The following is a 17,122-nucleotide window of genomic DNA, read 5'->3' as shown; positions in this document are numbered from 1 at the left end:
GTTTATCATTTGTACATGTACATGACAACTCACAGATCATAGTGGATCTACAAAGGCACAAAAGGATTTTAATAAAAGGCATCTGGAACTGTAAAATATAGCATTTAACTTTGTGGTCGAAACAATTTGTTGTGATTCAGTGACATTCTTGACTGTCAGTGTCTTCTGTGTAATTTTTACACTTTGCAAACTCAACCTGTGGGCCAGATTGAACACTTTGGTGGGCCACTTTTGGCCCACAGGCTGTATGTTTGACACCCCTGGTATAGACCGAGAGAAAACACGTTCCCAGTCCTCTGTGGCCTCATCATATACAGTGTGACTGTCGCCTGAGCAACTCTCTTTAACAACTCCCACTGGATATGAAGCACTGACATTGTGACTGCAGAAAACAATGTACTGACATAATGAATTAAAACACACCCTTCATGACTTATTATCTCCTGTGTGAACTTGTATTCATGCTGTGCTTTGTGATGACACAATGGATTTCACTGTTTTGTATTTTGTGGTGTTGTCACTAGTCGGCACCAGTGTTGTTTCACAGCTCGTTTTGCATCATAGTATGCGGGGTGTGGATGTTTGACCTCGGCTTTAAATTGCAACAGGCTTAGACCCTCCCAAAACAGATCTGGCAACATGGAATATGGAAAATAGCAACAAGAAAAAGAGATATGATGTTTATACATTGATAAATAAGTTTTAAAAAAATCCTTAAATATATTGCACAAAGAGCAAATCTAGTCGGTGGCAATGCAGATGCAATCCTTACTGTTGAATTATGCATATGTTTGCAAATCACGCTGGTCTACAAGTAAAATGCTTTCAGAAAAAAAGTAGCTAAACTTTACCAAATTTGAGTCAGTAATAAAGACAAATTAAGTAAAAAGTGTTGGTTGTAGTTTCTACAATCTTGGGCCAAAATTAATGAGAGAATGTGTTTTATTCAAAAGGACTGTTTGGCTTCAGACCTACCAGATCTACTTCAAAACAGTGTCTGCACATTGTAATATATTCACTTTTCAGGTTCTTTCTAGTGGAACATTTATAAATCCAGTTGTATAAATTTACATAAACCAACACATATGAGTAATAATAACACACCATGAACAACAGGAGCTAACCAGCACTTTTGTAAGTTGTTTTCTGATTCATCTTATTAAAGTAAGATGAAAGTAAGATCAGATTTTGTATAATTCCTTGATCTTACCTTATTTAAGTTACTGTTTGGAGATATGGGGCAATACATATACAAGTTCATTACAAAGACTTTTTCTACTGCAAAAAAGAGCAATAAGAATCGTTCACAATGTTGGTTTTCATGAACACACAAATCCACAATTTTTACAATCTAAAACTTTAAAACTCATTGACCTTGTGGAATTCAAAACTATTCAAATAATGTACAAAGCAAAGAATAACTTACTGCCGGGCAATATTCAACAAATGTTTAGTGAAAGAGAGGGAGGCTATGATTTAAGGGGAAAGTTAAATTTAAAAATTCATGAAGTACACACTACGTTAAAAAGTTTCTGTATCACCATCTGTGGAGTAAAATTGTGGAACAAATTGTGTGTGGAGATAAAACAAATATCTAACATAATTCAGTTTAAAAAAAGATTTTAAAAAAATGATTCTTGAGAGGTACAGTATTAAATAATGACAATAAGGACTGTTTGTTTATGGATGATGTTGTACTGATAAATATGCTGTAATTATTGAAGAAAATGGTTGAATTGTTGAGTCTGCTTGTATGACTGGACTGCCATGATCATATTGTTGGGTGTAATTCAGTTACTGCATTATCTATTTGTCGTGGTTTGATGTTAAAATTAGGAAAATATTATTGTTTGACTCTTGTATCAAGTTAGCGATAAAGGTGTAAAAGCACTGAGGGGGTAGGATTAAATAAGTTCATACTTCTTCCTTCTCCTTTTTGACCATGCAAAATTCAGACTTGTATGTGCTTGGAGATAGATTCTGTCCATTTGAATGTTTTATTTTTCTGTTTTTTTTTTGCATGTTCGAAATAAATAAATCAAATCAAATCAAAGTATGTAAGGTTTAATAATGTCTGAAGCAGATATTTTCTAAGAAATTGTAGAGCAGTGTAATGCATGGAATTTGGTGCTACATATGATTTAATTCACAGTAGACCAGCCCTGATTCTGGTAGATCACAGGAGGATCAAGGTCTACTATGCCCTGATAAAACCCCCAATAAACAGGCTGTTGATGTGTGGCTCCTCTTCTTTTCCCCTGGTGTTACAGCCCTCCTGTTCCGCCCCCTGTGTGTCAGTGGTGGAGGTATAAATACATCATGTCACCTTTAACCGGTGGCAGCTCCCTCTCAGGGAGTCAGTGGGACCTGCAGCCCACCCACCCTAAGCTCCGTGGATGCACAGTGGATGTCAAAGTTTACATTTTCCCTACATCTGTTGTGTTTTGTTTTGTTTTTTTTTTTTTTTTTAATTTTTTTGTTGTTGTTTGTTTGACTTCTAAATCTGTGGTTTTCTTACTCCGGTTGGAACAATCTAAGAAGTGATTTAGCAACTTCGTCGGGCAACTGCTGCGTTCAAGGTCAGTATCACAACAGGTGCTGCAGAGGACATGCACAAGTGACCGTGTGGCATTTACGGGACATATTACACAGACTGTATGAAACCACAACTGGGACTTATTATTATTATTATTATTATTATTATTATTATTATTATTATTATTATTATTATTATTATTAATAATAATAATAATATTAAAGCTCACAATTTTGTACTTTGAATACGACTGGTGTTAATCATCCGGAAACGGGAAAGAAAAACCTCTTGACTGAACTTTGGTTTGTGCGCAACAAAGACCCGCTGTTGTTTTGACGCAAAGAAGCAACTGAATAAATCTGAAATGGTTAAAAATAGCGTCATGTTTTCACCTCAGTGGACTCGTGAACATTTCCCCCTTATCTGCCCTTAACATAATAAATGTAATGTGTTATTTAGAACAGGAGATAAGACTCTGAAAATAACGATCTACAAAAGAAATAGGATGTTCATTTATTCTGTCTGAGAAAACTGTTCTGCACATGAAGCATCAGAAAAAGGTCATCACCTGTTGAGAATAAAAATAAACTCAGTCACTGATGTACAGATGTTTTACTTAAGGAAATGATGGAATTTAAAAGGTTATATACATTTGTAGAGAATCAAAGCAAATGCATTACAGTTATATTATAAAATTGGATACTTTTTGCAGTGTTTTATATTGATGATGTTTAATTCAGGTTTATATTCTCTTACAAAGTTGATTGATTAACTTCAAAATATTTTACATGGCTACAAATTAAGTAGAATAAGTGTCAAATATAATCTAGTGGAGTAAAATGACATGCTATGAGTGAATGATAAGGGTAAAACAGTAGAACACTTATAGGTGCAGTACTTCACACGTATCTCAGACCTGAGCCAAGAATGACAACAATCAACATGTGACAATTAAAGACATCTATTTTTAGTTACAGCTGAAACAGATGTCTGTGGTATAAATGTTAAAATAGTAATGTCACACCTTCGCTTCACATCCATGCCACTGCTGCTGCATGTTGATCAAATGACATGTCCTTGGTCTTATCATTGATAAGAAAAGGGTGAGTTTGAGAAAATTGTGAGTAAAACATTATTATAGAAGATCATGAGGCTGGAGGTGGATATGTTACCTGTAGTGTGGTGTCATGTCAGAGGTAAAAATCTGTTTTAGTGAGGTACAAAAAGTTCTGACAGGTGTGGCTGTGTGTGCTCAGGAGCCTCCAGAGTTCTTCCTGTCTCAGACGTCATGGGGGTCAAAGCTGCACTGCCCAAATATGAGATCTTTTTCTACAATTCCGTGCTGTGTCTGGCCATGTTCTGGGCTGCCAGCTGGATCTTTGAGGTGTCCAGTTGTGAGTATGAAGCAAAAAACACACATTTTTACTGTTTATTTAAGTAGAACATCCTATGGCTCTAAGGGTTTCCTTTAAATAACATGTAGTAACTTGAATAAGCATTAGCTTTCCTCAAATTTAGGATTAAAGTCTCCAAAAAAAAGTGATTTGACGTCACCTGATTACAACACCAATCAGCCTAAAAAGTTAAGCATTGTTGTTAATTATGATGAAAGTATTTTACATGCACACAGTTTAAATGGACTGTGGGTGTATGGGATCAGTTAAAAGGTAAATTTGTCCATGTTCTTTGCAGGACTAACCAGAAGGACAAATATCTGGGAATCAAAAACACCTTCCTTCCTTGCAGAGTGAGGCTCTCGTTAAACCTATTGGAAACAAATGTGCTCCTTCAAGTCAAAATGTGTGCTGTGTTACGTCCAAGAAAATGTAGAAGACGACCCAATATATTGAAAAAATAACCTTGATTGTACCCTCCAGAAAACAAACCTGTATTTTTCACTGTTAAAGATGACATTTCTGTACAGCACTCTAAATAATCAAGCAGTGGTCAGTGTCTTCGTTATGGAGCTGTTTCAATATATCAGTGGTTTGCACACAGTGTGCACTATAGAGCACATATAGGGTCAGTGTGACTGCATCAGAATGAGGCGTTGGAGCTATGCAGACCATGCAGAGCAGATCAAGTGTCAGTATTAATACCCCAGAGCAGACAGAGGAAGAAAATATGCTCCTGTGTTGACTCTGAGTTGTAACAAAAGCATTCACATCTCCATTCCATGCAAAGAGTCACATTTCTTTACACAATACAACTCCTTTTTTATTCCAGCCAATGAGAACAGAAAGACGTTCAAAGCCAACGTAAGGCCAGGATGGTACTATGTTGGGAGAAAAATGGTAAGAAGACATTTGTAGTTTATAACAACATGTTGCTGAGTGGGAAATATTCCATGTTTAATATCTTTGTTGACTGATTTCCAGGATGTGGCTGATTACGAGTGGATGATGTGGTTTTCTACATTCAGAGAGCACATCCTGTTTGCTGTTTCTGGACATGTGCTGTTCGCCAAGATCTGCTCCATGCTGGCTCCACAGGTGCTTCTTCTGATCTAGATGAATGATTCATTGAATGGTTAATAGAGCTGCTGCATGAGGACGTATAGTGTTGAATTTGAAGAACCGGCCTAATATGTGTTTACTGCAGTTAGATTTAATGGTCTGAGCAAACAAAGAGGCACGATGAAATGAGGTGGAAGAAACAATTACATCGTCTGTTGGGATTCATTTATCTCTTACGATGCATAGTGCATATGAATCCTTAGTGACAGTTAAGAACCTGTTTGTCGCAATTTATTTTTACAGCGTGGTGCAGTCGCTTTTTATATCGTTAGCTTAACAGAAGTGATGAATGGCACCAGGTGGAAAGAAAAACACTGAGGGAGAAACAGAGAGAGGAATGAAAGCGGAAGAGAGCAACAATTAGAAATGTAGTTCAGAATTTAGACAGACGTTTACCCCTTAACTTTGATCATAAATGAATATCATGTGCAATTGTGACATATTGTACAGTAATGTGACATTATTAACTTGTAAACTTTAATAGGCAAAAGGTTATTTATATAGGATCTATCAAAACATGTTACAAAAGAGAAAAACACAAATATGAACAGATCACAGAGCATGCATAGACACAAAAATGCAGTATAGAAACTAATTGAAAAAAAGCTGAAGTTTTTAGATACTGTGTTAAAAAAAAAAAGTCAAGGGTGTTTGTGACGCTGCACTCTAGAGTCCTGGAAGGTAGAATATATCTCAGTTGGAGTTAACTACATCCCACCTCAAAGTGTTTCATGTTGAACATAAACAACAAACATGGAGATCACAAATCTAAGCTCCTATTTGCTTTGATACTGAAGACGCATTTTGACTGCCAACAGTAGTGTTCTCATATACGCAAATGAGATGGAAGTAGCAAAATGACAGATGAGCTAATTATATATTGAGCAGTTTTTTTTCACTGTGAACTTGCACACTGTGTGCTGCCATTGTTGTGTTGACGTCACGTTGTAGTTTGTGGTGAGGTCAGTGTACTTCTATCTAGCCCCACTTTGCAACAAGGACTTCCGGCTTGGACAGGTGTTCCGATGCATTTTACCAAGTTGGACGTTGGAAACTTCCTATCTCCCAGGACTCTGGAATGCAGCATGAATCTGACCCCAGGGGAACTGGGAGTGTATATCTGACAACCCAGGATGGCAAAGACACCCTCACCTCACCAGTAAATCTCAATCCAAGTGGACTGACTTTGCTCTCAAAAATATTTAAAATAAGTCATATGTTTTATGCTGGAATCAAACTCAGGACCTTCTTTCTGTGTGGGGTTTGCATGTTCTCATGTTCTATCAGAGTAGTATAGCTTCTTCTTACCAGTTAATTGGTCTATCTATTCCCATACCAAGTAGAATCTGAAAAAAACAAATATCTTCACTTATGTTTTTGCCTTTCATCCACATGAAAACTACAGTTTAGGTCACTGAAAATGATTATTTCTGAAAACTCTGGCAGAAGTGGAAATTTTGGAAAACTCAGTTTTTGTACTTTCATGTTTACAGGGGGAAACAGACTTTTGGGGTCCCAGACATCACAGTATGCCACAAAAACATGCATCAACATTACATGTGACCTTTGTTTATCCTAACTCTAACCCCTTGATAGCACCCTACAGTGTCCGTATGAGACATTGTGTAGATTAAAACTTTTCAGTAAATGATCTAGTGTGTATAATGTTATTGAAAATGGAGGTGAGGGAATATCTATCTATTTTTATATACTCGGCTACGTGTCTCCATGGCCTGTATCATCCACAGGTGTGAATGTGAGGGTGAATGGTTGTCTGTTCTGTGATGAACTGGTGACATGTCCAAGGTGTACCTGCCCGTTGGTAGCTGGGATAGGCTCCAACTTGTCCTCGACCCTCTTGAGGATGAAGTAGTTTGGAAAATGAATGAATAAATGAATGAATGAATACAGGGTGTCCCAAAAAAATTTATACACACTTTAAATAATTGTAAAGCAGGTGTTTATTAAAATTCATTTAATTTTCAAAATGTAATAGAATTTACAAACATCATTTTATTGTTTCGTCACCGCCTGTTCTCAAACTGACGTCCATTCTGGTCCAGACACTGCTGACAACGCCAAGTAATGGAATTGCACGCATCACGAAACAATTCCTTTGGTATTTGCGTGCATTCACGTTGAATGGCTGCTCTCAATTCAGCGACTGTTGCAGGTCTCATAGTGTAGACTTTGTCTTTTAGGTATCCCCATATAAAAAAAAAAAGTCTAGTGGTGTCAGCTTCAACCTTATCTCTAATTCGAGTGATGGTAACTCACGTTGGTGGTTCTTTTAGAAACTCCCTCCAAAATTGTCATTGCACTCCAACTGCATTTTCATACTTCCAGTAGCATTTTAGAATGAATTTCCTTTCTTCAGAGTTTAGTCCGGCTGCCATCATTAATTCCAATGGGTTTAATATGCAAAGAAAAAACAAACATTTGAGTTATCAGCTGCTAAAGTGTGTATACGTTTTTGGGACACCCTGTATTGTATGTAACACTTGATACAGATGGTGTAAAAGTACGTTCCTGCAGGAGTTGACTGTTCCTTTACCTCCCACAGTACAGGTCCTTGGTGTACATGGTGTATGGGTTTCTGGCCGTGTGGACCAGTATGGGCTGGACATATGTCACCCTCATCCTGTCCCACTGCATCCTGCTCTACAGCATCTCCTTGGTCAAAATCCGCTGGCTCTGCTTTGTCACCGGCCTTTGCACCCTCGCTACATTCAAGTGTGAACCCTTCGTCTCCTGGCAGGTAACCTACTGGATTAAAGTGCAACAGAGGACACGTTTAGAAAAGAAATACTTGCTCTTTACCGTCCCCCTGTGTTGTCCCTTCAGTCGGGTTTTGTGGAGGGAGACTTCGAACTGCGTCACATCCTGTTCTATGGAGGTTGTGGGTTCACCATCATGCGCTGCATGAGTTTTGCTCTGGAGAATTGTGAAAGAAAAGATGGAAATTACAACATCCTAGAGCTGCTCAAGTACAACTTCTACCTCCCCTTCTTCTATTTTGGGCCTATCATGACCTTTGATAAGTTTTACATCCAAGTAAGTAAGATGTGGTACTTTATACTCCTGTTCATGTAGATGTTATGCATTTCTGGGGTTGGTGCTTTAGAAAGTAGTGTATTTGTAGAGAAGAGCTTCCACTTTGTTGTTTTATTATTTTTAGAGTAAAACAGGAGTTTCTGGCACAACTTCACCTACATACAAAGTGCACAGAGGCAGGGAGGAAAATCTAAAGAGGTCAAAACTCCAACAACACTTGTAGTCAAACAACTTTACTGTGGCCTTGATCGCAGTCAGTGAACCTTGGTCTAACAATAAAGTTGCTCTATATAGTATAACCATTACTGGAATTTTGACCTCCTTTTTTAATTTAGGACTCCTGACAAGGTAAAATTTATCCCCAAAAAAAGCAGGAACAGAGCAGATAAGAAGAACATCTGACAAAATTATTAGTGTTTTTTGAGCTGTCGTCTTCTGTAACAGGAGAAAGATCAGTTCTTTTTGGCTCCAAGTTGCATAAAACAATTTGAGGTTTTTAAGCTATGATTTAGAACTTATATGAAATAAGTTCAATCAAAATTGTAGTTAAAGTCTTACCATAATCAATGTTGAAGTTGGAGCTGTTTGCCTTTCTTAGTGAATTTGTTATGCGTGTGCTGCCCCCTGCAGGCCAACAAGTCTGACCTGAGCAGAAAAGAGAGGGAGATTTGGAACATCAGCATGCAGGGGTGTATCCACCTGGGAGTCATCATTGTGGTGGACATCCTCTTCCATTTCATGTACATCCTCACCATCCCTACTGATCTCAAGCTGCTGAAGCACCTCTCTGACTGGGCTCTAGGTCTGTGACCCCACCCCAGGGTCCTGTTATTTATTCACACTACGACACATAAACAAATGTATATTATTTTGTATCTTTTTTAAGTCTCACAGCTCTTCTTTTGTGGCATCAGTTCTTAGGCTTCATGTTACTGTAATTGCTGAGTAAGGTGACTGCTGTGCTAATGTGACTGCATTGTTTCCAGTTGGTCTGGCTTATTTTAACTTGGTGTACGACTGGGTCAAAGCAGCTGTCATGTTTGGAGTCATCAACACGGTATCAAGACTGGATCACCTGGACCCCCCGAAGGCACCCAAATGCATCACTATGCTCTATGTGTTTGCTGAAACGTGAGTTAGGATTTCACTGCTCGACCACATTTTTTGTATTATTATGGATTTATCATAGAATTACACTTTTCTTTTTCCTTTTTCAGCCACTTTGACAGAGGAATCAATGATTGGCTTTGCAAGTATGTGTTGAAGTAAATATCTGTTATTAATCCACATGTACAGGCTGTGCTATTGTCACTGATACTGTGCCATTATTCATAGATATGTTTACGATCATCTGGGAGGAAAACATGACAGTGTCGTTGAGGAGCTGATTGCTACGTTGTGCACCTACGGGGTCACCATCCTCTGGCTGGGACCCTGTGAAGTGGTGTTAATCTGGGCTTTCGTTAACTGTTTTGGCCTCAACTTTGAGCTGTGGATTGCCAAGTTGGTCTCCATGGAGCCTTTTATTTCTTTTGAGGTTGGTGAACAGAGGTTCTCTATACATTAATATAATTCCCTCCTGGGATTAGCCTCCTGAGACTCAGGAAATCAAATAATTGCTTTGAAAACAGCCCAATCCAACAGTTTAAAAAATTGTAATAATAATTTTTTAAATTTATGGAATGTCCTTTTTCTTTTCTTTTCTTTTCTTTTTTTTTAACCCATAAAGACCCAGTGCTGCTTTTGTAGTTCCCGAATGAATTTTTCTCAATTTTTAGCCTTTCTTAAGTGATTTATCACCATTTACTCTTAATATTATGCTTTCTATTTAGCATTAAGTGAAAATGCAGAATTTTCCTATATTTAATGTAATGATTATGTAGATGTTAATTAAAGTTCAGATTAAAGTTGAGGGTTATTATATCCAAGAGAAGAAAAAACTGAAGAAAAAGATCAATTGTTTTGCAAAATATATCATTAACTGAACATAAAAGAAGTGTCTCCATTCACTGTCATTGATCCAACTCCATGGGTTTTACTGGTGAATCCATGTTGTAGAAGGTGACCGTGTTTCCACGGTAACTACGCAGCCTCTGAACGTCCAAATGGATCATATGAAAACATGACAAACTGTATTTTACACCAGTTCTTTACACGTTTTGATAGGATTAATGGACAAGTATTAAACATTTTATATCAGTGAATTATTCTAGTTGCAGGTGGACGTTTGGGTCTTTATGGATTAAGTAAAGTTGAGAAACCTTTGTTCCCTACAGAGGATAAAAATGCATTGCTGGGTCTCAGGAGGTTATTAACATAATTTTAACATATTTACACATAATTAACACATTTATTCAGCATTTTTGGTGCAGATTTAAGTGACAATGAATATTTGAATATTCAATTTCGGAAGCATTAAGCATATCCCATTCTTCCCACCCCCTCACCCTCCTGCCCCTGGTCCTACATAACATAGTTGATGATAGTAATTGAAAATAGCAAAGTACTCATGGAACAAAAAAGGTAAAATAAAAAAAAGATATTCAGTCTAGTAGTAAACAAATCTGCTTATTCACAATTACATCATACACGCAAGATATGGACATGGACAATATTCTGATTTTAGTTCAAATGTCAACTCAAGATGCCCTTCACTGTTTTAAAATGTCTTCTCTACAGACAGCGATGTCAGAGGCGACATCCCGTCGGATAAGAGGCATCTTTAATGCCTTCAACTTCTGGAACATTGTGTTGTTCAACATCCTGGCTTTGAACAGTTTGGACTTTGCCAAGTTGGTGGCCAAGCGGCTACTCCTCAAAGGTGACTGTTTTCATCATGTTAAATCCTTATTTTTAATCGGCAATATACTAATAATGACTTGACCTCCACAGGGTTTCCGATAACCACCATCGTCGTCATGTTCGTGACCTACTGCCTGATTCAAGTGATCAAGGAGAGAGAGAGGAGACAAGCCCTGATAGATGATCCCGACCCTCTCCCTCCAGCCCCGCCTCCAACTGCCGCTGCCGCCGGCCAGACCAGCCCTGCAGCCGTACCTGCTGCTGCTCAGCCAGTTTCGGAGCCCGGCAAGGAAAAAGCAGAGTAAATGCTCAGTGAAGGATCTATACAGCCAACAGGGTCAATGTTGTAACTTCATTATGAATGGATCTTCAGCACGTAAACCAAAACAGTTTACCACTGATTCATTGTATTTATACCTGAAAAGGGATGGTAGACTCTAATGAAAGAGTCAGTATTTGATGTATTATAATGTACAGCATCCCCTTATAGTCTCTAGCTCCTTATGACTATAAAAGCTTCTCCTAGACAGTGTTACATCTACATTTTGCTGAAACTTCTGTCCTTACTGTAAACACAAAAATAAACTTTCAGCTGTTATGTTTGTGTGTTCTCATATTGTTATAGATTAAAATAAGCAGGGTGTGCATGTATGGTGCATCTGTGACCTTTCTGATGGTCAGCTGGAATATGAATGAGGGTCTTTTTACACTCTGCGTCAGTGTTGAGTCTTGCCATTAGGGTTGTGAGGTATTTCTGAAGGGTTACATCAGCAGTTGGCAGCCGGGTCCGTTTGATGCCTCAACACTGGAAACACTTTTAACACTTGTCCACTGGTCGCATCTGTGGTGAATCTGGATCTGAACTGAATGATAGCAAGTATTCAGAAACATTAAAGAAGGGTATTTTTCAATTTTTGGGATATTAGAAGTATAAGTCTTAGCAGCACATTTGGAACATTTTAAGTGTTTCAAGTGCTCGATGTTAAAACTACTGAAAAATACTTAATGTAACAAAATAGTACTCCCCAGTACATTAAATTGCATAACAATGATTGCATAATATCTCTATTTGGCAGAATCTATTATATGACTGCATTTCTATTTTAGAAAAAATTAATCAGTCACAGGAGTTTTGATATTATGCACTTATTCATGTGTTCTATTAAAAATGTAAGTATGATTTATGAGCACAGATAGAGAAATCAGAAACTGGTAAAAAGTAAAAAAAAAAAAAAAAAAAAAAGCAGTTATGCATCAGTAATTCAAGTGAAAGTCACTACTAAATTAACTGACAGTAGAAAGCAGTACCTCTTTTAAAGATTACATGAATATTAACGTACTTAGAATCAGTTTATTCCCTTAAATAAGGTCTTGCATGAGGAAACAAAAATGAAGAAGCCACATGTAACATGCCCTAAGATGATCCCAATCATAAAGAAACTGTGGCTGCTTATGTAGTGAATATTTTTTAATTCAATGGATAAAAGTCAAACAAAGATCCAAATTTTTGGGTGGTAAAGTATATGTTCTTCATAAAAATGCTAAAGAGTTAAAATATCCTGAAATATGTAGTACAAGTACAGTGTTGTGAAACTTAATTTAGTAAATGAAATGCACTACTACTCACCTGTGTAAATGTTGTAATAGAACAAAATGACAGCGTGACTGTGATTATCATGACTCAGTTACAGAGTTTGTCCAACTATCATGACTCAGGTCAGACATATTTCCCATGGGGCAGTCTGTCAGCTGTCTAATGTGGGTGGATGTTCCTGGGCGGTGAGAGAGATGAGGCTGGATAGAATATTGCATTTCATGCTCCAGAATAAAGCTCACTGCTCCAAACCAAGCACCCGGACTATAAATAGCCCACCAGTTGGAGCTCAGTTGAAGGGTCAGGACAGCTGTGGAAGTGGGCTGTCCCAGGGTTCAGCTGGTGAGGGCTAATACCAGACCAACTACGCCTCTGCCTCCTCTTTCCAGGCTAGTAACCGGTGCCTCTGTGCTGTACGCAGAAGTTCCACAAAAAACTCCTTTTGTTTGTTTTGAAGCCCCTGAAAGGCTCTTCAAACCTCATCCTACCGACAATGGCTCTACCGGTGAACCCGATGGACGAGCCCCGGATGTACCAGCAGACGCTGCTCCAGGATGGCCTGTATGACCTGCTGGAGAACGATAAGCTGGTTGACTGTGTGCTGAAGATCAAAGACAAGGAGTTCCCCTGTCACCGGCTTGTCCTGTGTGCCTGCAGCTCTTACTTCAGGTCCATTTTTCTGTCTGATCTAGATGAGAGCAAAAAGAGAGAGATCGTCCTGGAGGATGTGGAACCTGGAGTCATGGGTCTGGTTTTGAAATACCTGTACACCTCCAAAATCAATGTGACAGAGCAGAACGTTCAGGACATCTTTGCTGTTGCTAACATTTATCAGATTCCCTCCATTTTTACAGTATGTGTGTCGTTCCTACAAAAGCGTCTGAGCCTCAGCAACTGCTTGGCGATCTTCAGGCTGGGCCTGATGCTGGACTGTCCCAGGTTGGCGATTACCGCCCGAAACTACGCCTGCGAACGCTTCCAGCTCATCACAAGAGATGAAGAGTTCCTCCAGCTGCACCCCAGTGAGCTGGCAGCCATTTTAGCAAATGATAACCTAAATGTGGAGACAGAAGAAGCAGTATTTGAGGCTCTGATGAACTGGGTGTCCCGTGACACAGAAAACAGAGAAAAAGAGCTGCCAGGTTTGCTGGATTGTGTTCGTTTACGTCTGGTCTCTGAGGACTACCTGAAAGAAAAAGTGGAAAAACACAAACTGATCTCCTCCAGTTCTGAGTTACAGCACAAACTCCAGCTGGTTAGGGATGCTCACGCTGGGAAAATGCCGGAGGTTAAAAAAAGCAAAAGCAAAACAGAGGAGAGTGGAGCAGAGAAAGATGGAGAGGATGAGGATAAAGAAGAGGAAGAAGGTCTCCTCCCAGGGATCCTGAATGATAACCTGCGATTTGGTATGTTTGCCAGAGACTTGATATTAATGGTGAATAACACAGGTGCTGTGGCCTATGATCCATCAGGGAACGACTGCTTTGTAGCATCGCTGTCAACACAAATTCCCAAAAATCACATTAGCTTGGTCACAAAAGAGAATCAGATCTTTGTGGCTGGCGGATTATTCTTTGATGAACAGAACAAAGAAAATCCACTGTGCTCCTACTTCCTACAGGTATGTGACATGCTCAGGTAAATTCTCAGTGAATAATAGTGAGATAAACCAGTAGAATGACCTGATAAAGAATATGTGTCATCAGTCTACAAAGTATATTGTATGTGTTTTAATGTGTCTGCATGCATCTGCAGTAGACTTTACCCATTCACACATGTATGATTTTTGTGACCTCAGTATGATCCGGTCAGCGCTGATTGGCTGGGGATGCCTCCCCTTCCATCTCCCCGCTTCCTGTTTGGACTTGGCGAGGCAGAGAACTCCATCTTTGTGTTGGGGGGGAAGGAGCTGAAGGATGAGGAGCGCACCCTGGACTCAGTTTTGGTCTATGATAGACAGTGTGTACAAGTTTAAGAACATCAGTCACATCTTAAGAATAAAAATAATGAATTCCTTAAACTTATGAAATGAATTTAATTCCTATGGTTTCCCATCCACAGATCATTTAAATGGGGGGAATCTGAACCACTGCCTTATTCAGTCTATGGACATGCAACACTATCTCACAATGGTGTTGTTTATGTGATTGGAGGAAAGGGAGATGACAAGTGAGTGATTTTGGAAAGAAACTATATATATATATATATATATATATATATATATATATATATATATATATATATATATATATATATACCAGCAGTATATCTATTTTTACCATATTCCCATATAATACATGGAACAGGGTCTGGAATAATGAGCAAGTACACTCCCTCTCTCCTTTTTCACCTAAAGATGCTGTCTGAGGAAAATGTGTGCATATGACGCCAAGACATTTGAATGGAAAGAGCTTGCTCCAATGAAGATCGGCCGCTCCTTATGTGGAGCCGCTGTTCATAACAACAAGATCTATGTGGCAGCAGGGGTCACCGACAACGGACTGACAGACTCTATGGAGGTCTACGACATCGCATCAAACAAGTAAGTTACTTGAAAAAAGCAGAAAGGTTCCACAAATTGTGTTTTTTTTTTAAGTGCACTTAATCAATGGTTGTGCTTACTTATATACAGTTGCAGAAAAAAATTATTAGACCATCAAAAGTCATGAAAAACAATGGTTTTGCAATCAAGTACTAACTCCTGTGTGTATCATGTGACTAAAACACAGAAAAGAAAACAGGGAATGCCTAAAAGCACTGTTTTTGGGAGTGCAATGCCATAGCTATTGATGTAAGAACTTAAGTGATTATGGTTATTATCAAAAAAACATGGAAAATGGCTAGATATTAACTCTTAAATTAAACTCTTATGAACTATTTTTGTTGTTGTCATCATTATATTTGCCCAAACACATGTACCTTTAGTTGTACCAGGCATTAAAATGAACAAGAAACTGAAGAAAACAAGAGTGGTCTAATAATTTTTTTCCACGACTTTGTAAGTTTTACAAATGGATGAAAACCAGCCACACAACAGTAAACTTCCTGAGAATATATAGTTTCTACATGTTTGGACAGTGGATTGCACCTTCCAGAACTGTACCTCTGTTCACATTTCCAGGTGGTCAGACTTTGTCAAGTTTCCTCAAGAGCGTAGTTCTCTGAACCTGGTGTCTTTGGCCGGCTCACTCTACGCTGTAGGGGGTTTTGCAATGATGCCTCTGGAGGACAGCGATGAGATCGTTCCGAAAGAAATGAATGATGTCTGGAGGTGATTCACAGTCACACAAAGTTTGTACATTCATGTGAAAGACACCATAAAGACAATGAAGTAGGTGATCTGACCTGAATGTGTCCTCGTTGTCCATTAACAATCACAGCAGGGGTTCATTCCATTGTTCTTCATGGTACTTATTGTTCAACTGGATCATCATTTGTTATTAGTGCCATTTAAGGTGGTTTCCTTAAGTACATCATTAATCATCCTAGCATAAATCAGTTGGGCTTTGTGGAGTTAAACTAGTCAAAAAAAAAAAGAAAATTCATGTTCGTTCTTGCGTGGTATATTGTTATACATGATAAAATATTCTATAGAATAAGAATAAGTTTTATGAAACTTCGGGAAGGAAAATTGAGTCTAAAATGCCAGTTGCTATATTTTTCATTTTTTCAAGATTTGAAATTCATTGACTTGGTAAGAGACTGAGTTTTACACCATGGAATTTTTATGTCTGAGATACCAGTTCTACTTTAAAACACTGCCTGCATGACAAGAGAATACATTAATTTTTCAGATTCCTTCTCATCTAATCTTAAAATATTTGTAAATCTTTGCATATATGTAATAAAACTTTATTTTATACATATGTTAAAAACATCATCTAACCAACACTTTTGTTGTTGGTCATGTAAGAATGTAAGATTTAGCCAATCTTATCTCTGATGTATATAATGTTCCAAAAATTGGTGGATAAGTGGCATTCGTGCATGTGGCATTCATGCTCACAGTCACTAAATACCAACAGTCATAAGTTGACCTTAATGCAAACACTGTGCTGATCTTTCATCTGTCGTCTTTCATAATGAATATCTGTTAAAATCTACAGGTTAAACGAATCTGAGAAAAACTGGAATGGGATCCTCAGAGAGATCCAGTACGCCTCAGGGGCCACAATTCTGGGGGTCCGACTCAACACCCTGCGTCTCACCAAGATGTAAAACTTCGCTGGATAACTGTCTTCAGTATTGTTATTGTGTTCAGTGTATTTGTTGAGAAAAATATAGTTAGCTTTTACACTGTTGTATTTAAAGCTTCAAACCTGATTATTTTACAGCTTTTTACGATGGTCAGTTTTGTGTCGTGATTGACAATGTTTTTATATGTATGTTTTACTGCTTTGAGATGACATTGTAAAATTCTTCATGGAATAAAAAGTGTTACCCTAAAAGAGTCTGTATTGTTATAGAAAACCTGTTGTCAAGTGGTTGTGCATTTCCCAACAGGTGGCAGCAAAGTAGCACAGTATGACGTCTTTGAGGAGGATAACTGAACATCATATAGATATAAAACACTGTAATAAAGTGCAACTCCTTCCAGTGCTCAGACACAAAAACACAACA

General features: G+C 38.2%; 2 protein-coding genes across 2 annotated transcripts; both read left to right on the top strand.

The window, feature by feature from the left end:
• The first annotated feature begins 2,474 nt into the window (after positions 1–2,474).
• Positions 2,475–11,505, top strand: hhatlb (hedgehog acyltransferase like, b). Its single transcript, XM_030122764.1, has 12 exons — positions 2,475–2,579; positions 3,793–3,930; positions 4,763–4,830; positions 4,915–5,028; positions 7,616–7,810; positions 7,897–8,106; positions 8,737–8,908; positions 9,093–9,237; positions 9,324–9,359; positions 9,442–9,643; positions 10,786–10,927; positions 10,999–11,505. The coding sequence occupies exons 2-12, from the start codon at positions 3,825–3,827 to the stop codon at positions 11,211–11,213; spliced, it is 1,605 nt and encodes a 534-aa protein (XP_029978624.1). The 5' UTR covers positions 2,475–2,579; positions 3,793–3,824; the 3' UTR covers positions 11,214–11,505.
• Positions 11,506–12,789: 1,284 nt separating this feature from the next.
• Positions 12,790–16,942, top strand: klhl40b (kelch-like family member 40b). Its single transcript, XM_030123533.1, has 6 exons — positions 12,790–14,123; positions 14,301–14,461; positions 14,564–14,671; positions 14,859–15,044; positions 15,624–15,773; positions 16,609–16,942. Exons 1-6 carry the CDS (start codon positions 12,996–12,998, stop codon positions 16,718–16,720), a joined length of 1,845 nt encoding a protein of 614 aa, XP_029979393.1. The 5' UTR covers positions 12,790–12,995; the 3' UTR covers positions 16,721–16,942.
• The last annotated feature ends 180 nt before the right edge of the window (positions 16,943–17,122 follow it).

The sequence above is a fragment of the Sphaeramia orbicularis genome, chromosome 20, assembly GCF_902148855.1.
Source record: "Sphaeramia orbicularis chromosome 20, fSphaOr1.1, whole genome shotgun sequence".
Lineage (NCBI taxonomy): Eukaryota > Metazoa > Chordata > Actinopteri > Kurtiformes > Apogonidae > Sphaeramia > Sphaeramia orbicularis.
The sequence above is the reverse complement of the archived record's forward strand: the minus strand, read 5'-3'. Positions and strand labels throughout refer to the sequence as shown.

What these genes read in the sequence shown, in the direction of transcription:
- hhatlb (XM_030122764.1), top strand. Translation starts at nt 3,825, where the DNA reads ATGGGGGTCAAAGCTGCACTGCCCAAATATGAGATCTTTTTCTACAAT. An exon ending in GATCTTTGAGGTGTCCAGTT is followed by an intron (nt 3,931 to 4,762) that starts GTGAGTATGAAG and finishes TTTTTATTCCAG; the next exon opens with CCAATGAGAACAGAAAGACG. An exon ending in GCTCCATGCTGGCTCCACAG is followed by an intron (nt 5,029 to 7,615) that starts GTGCTTCTTCTG and finishes TACCTCCCACAG; the next exon opens with TACAGGTCCTTGGTGTACAT.
- klhl40b (XM_030123533.1), top strand. Translation starts at nt 12,996, where the DNA reads ATGGCTCTACCGGTGAACCCGATGGACGAGCCCCGGATGTACCAGCAG. An exon ending in GTTTTGGTCTATGATAGACA is followed by an intron (nt 14,462 to 14,563) that starts GTGTGTACAAGT and finishes TCCCATCCACAG; the next exon opens with ATCATTTAAATGGGGGGAAT. An exon ending in TACGACATCGCATCAAACAA is followed by an intron (nt 15,045 to 15,623) that starts GTAAGTTACTTG and finishes TCACATTTCCAG; the next exon opens with GTGGTCAGACTTTGTCAAGT.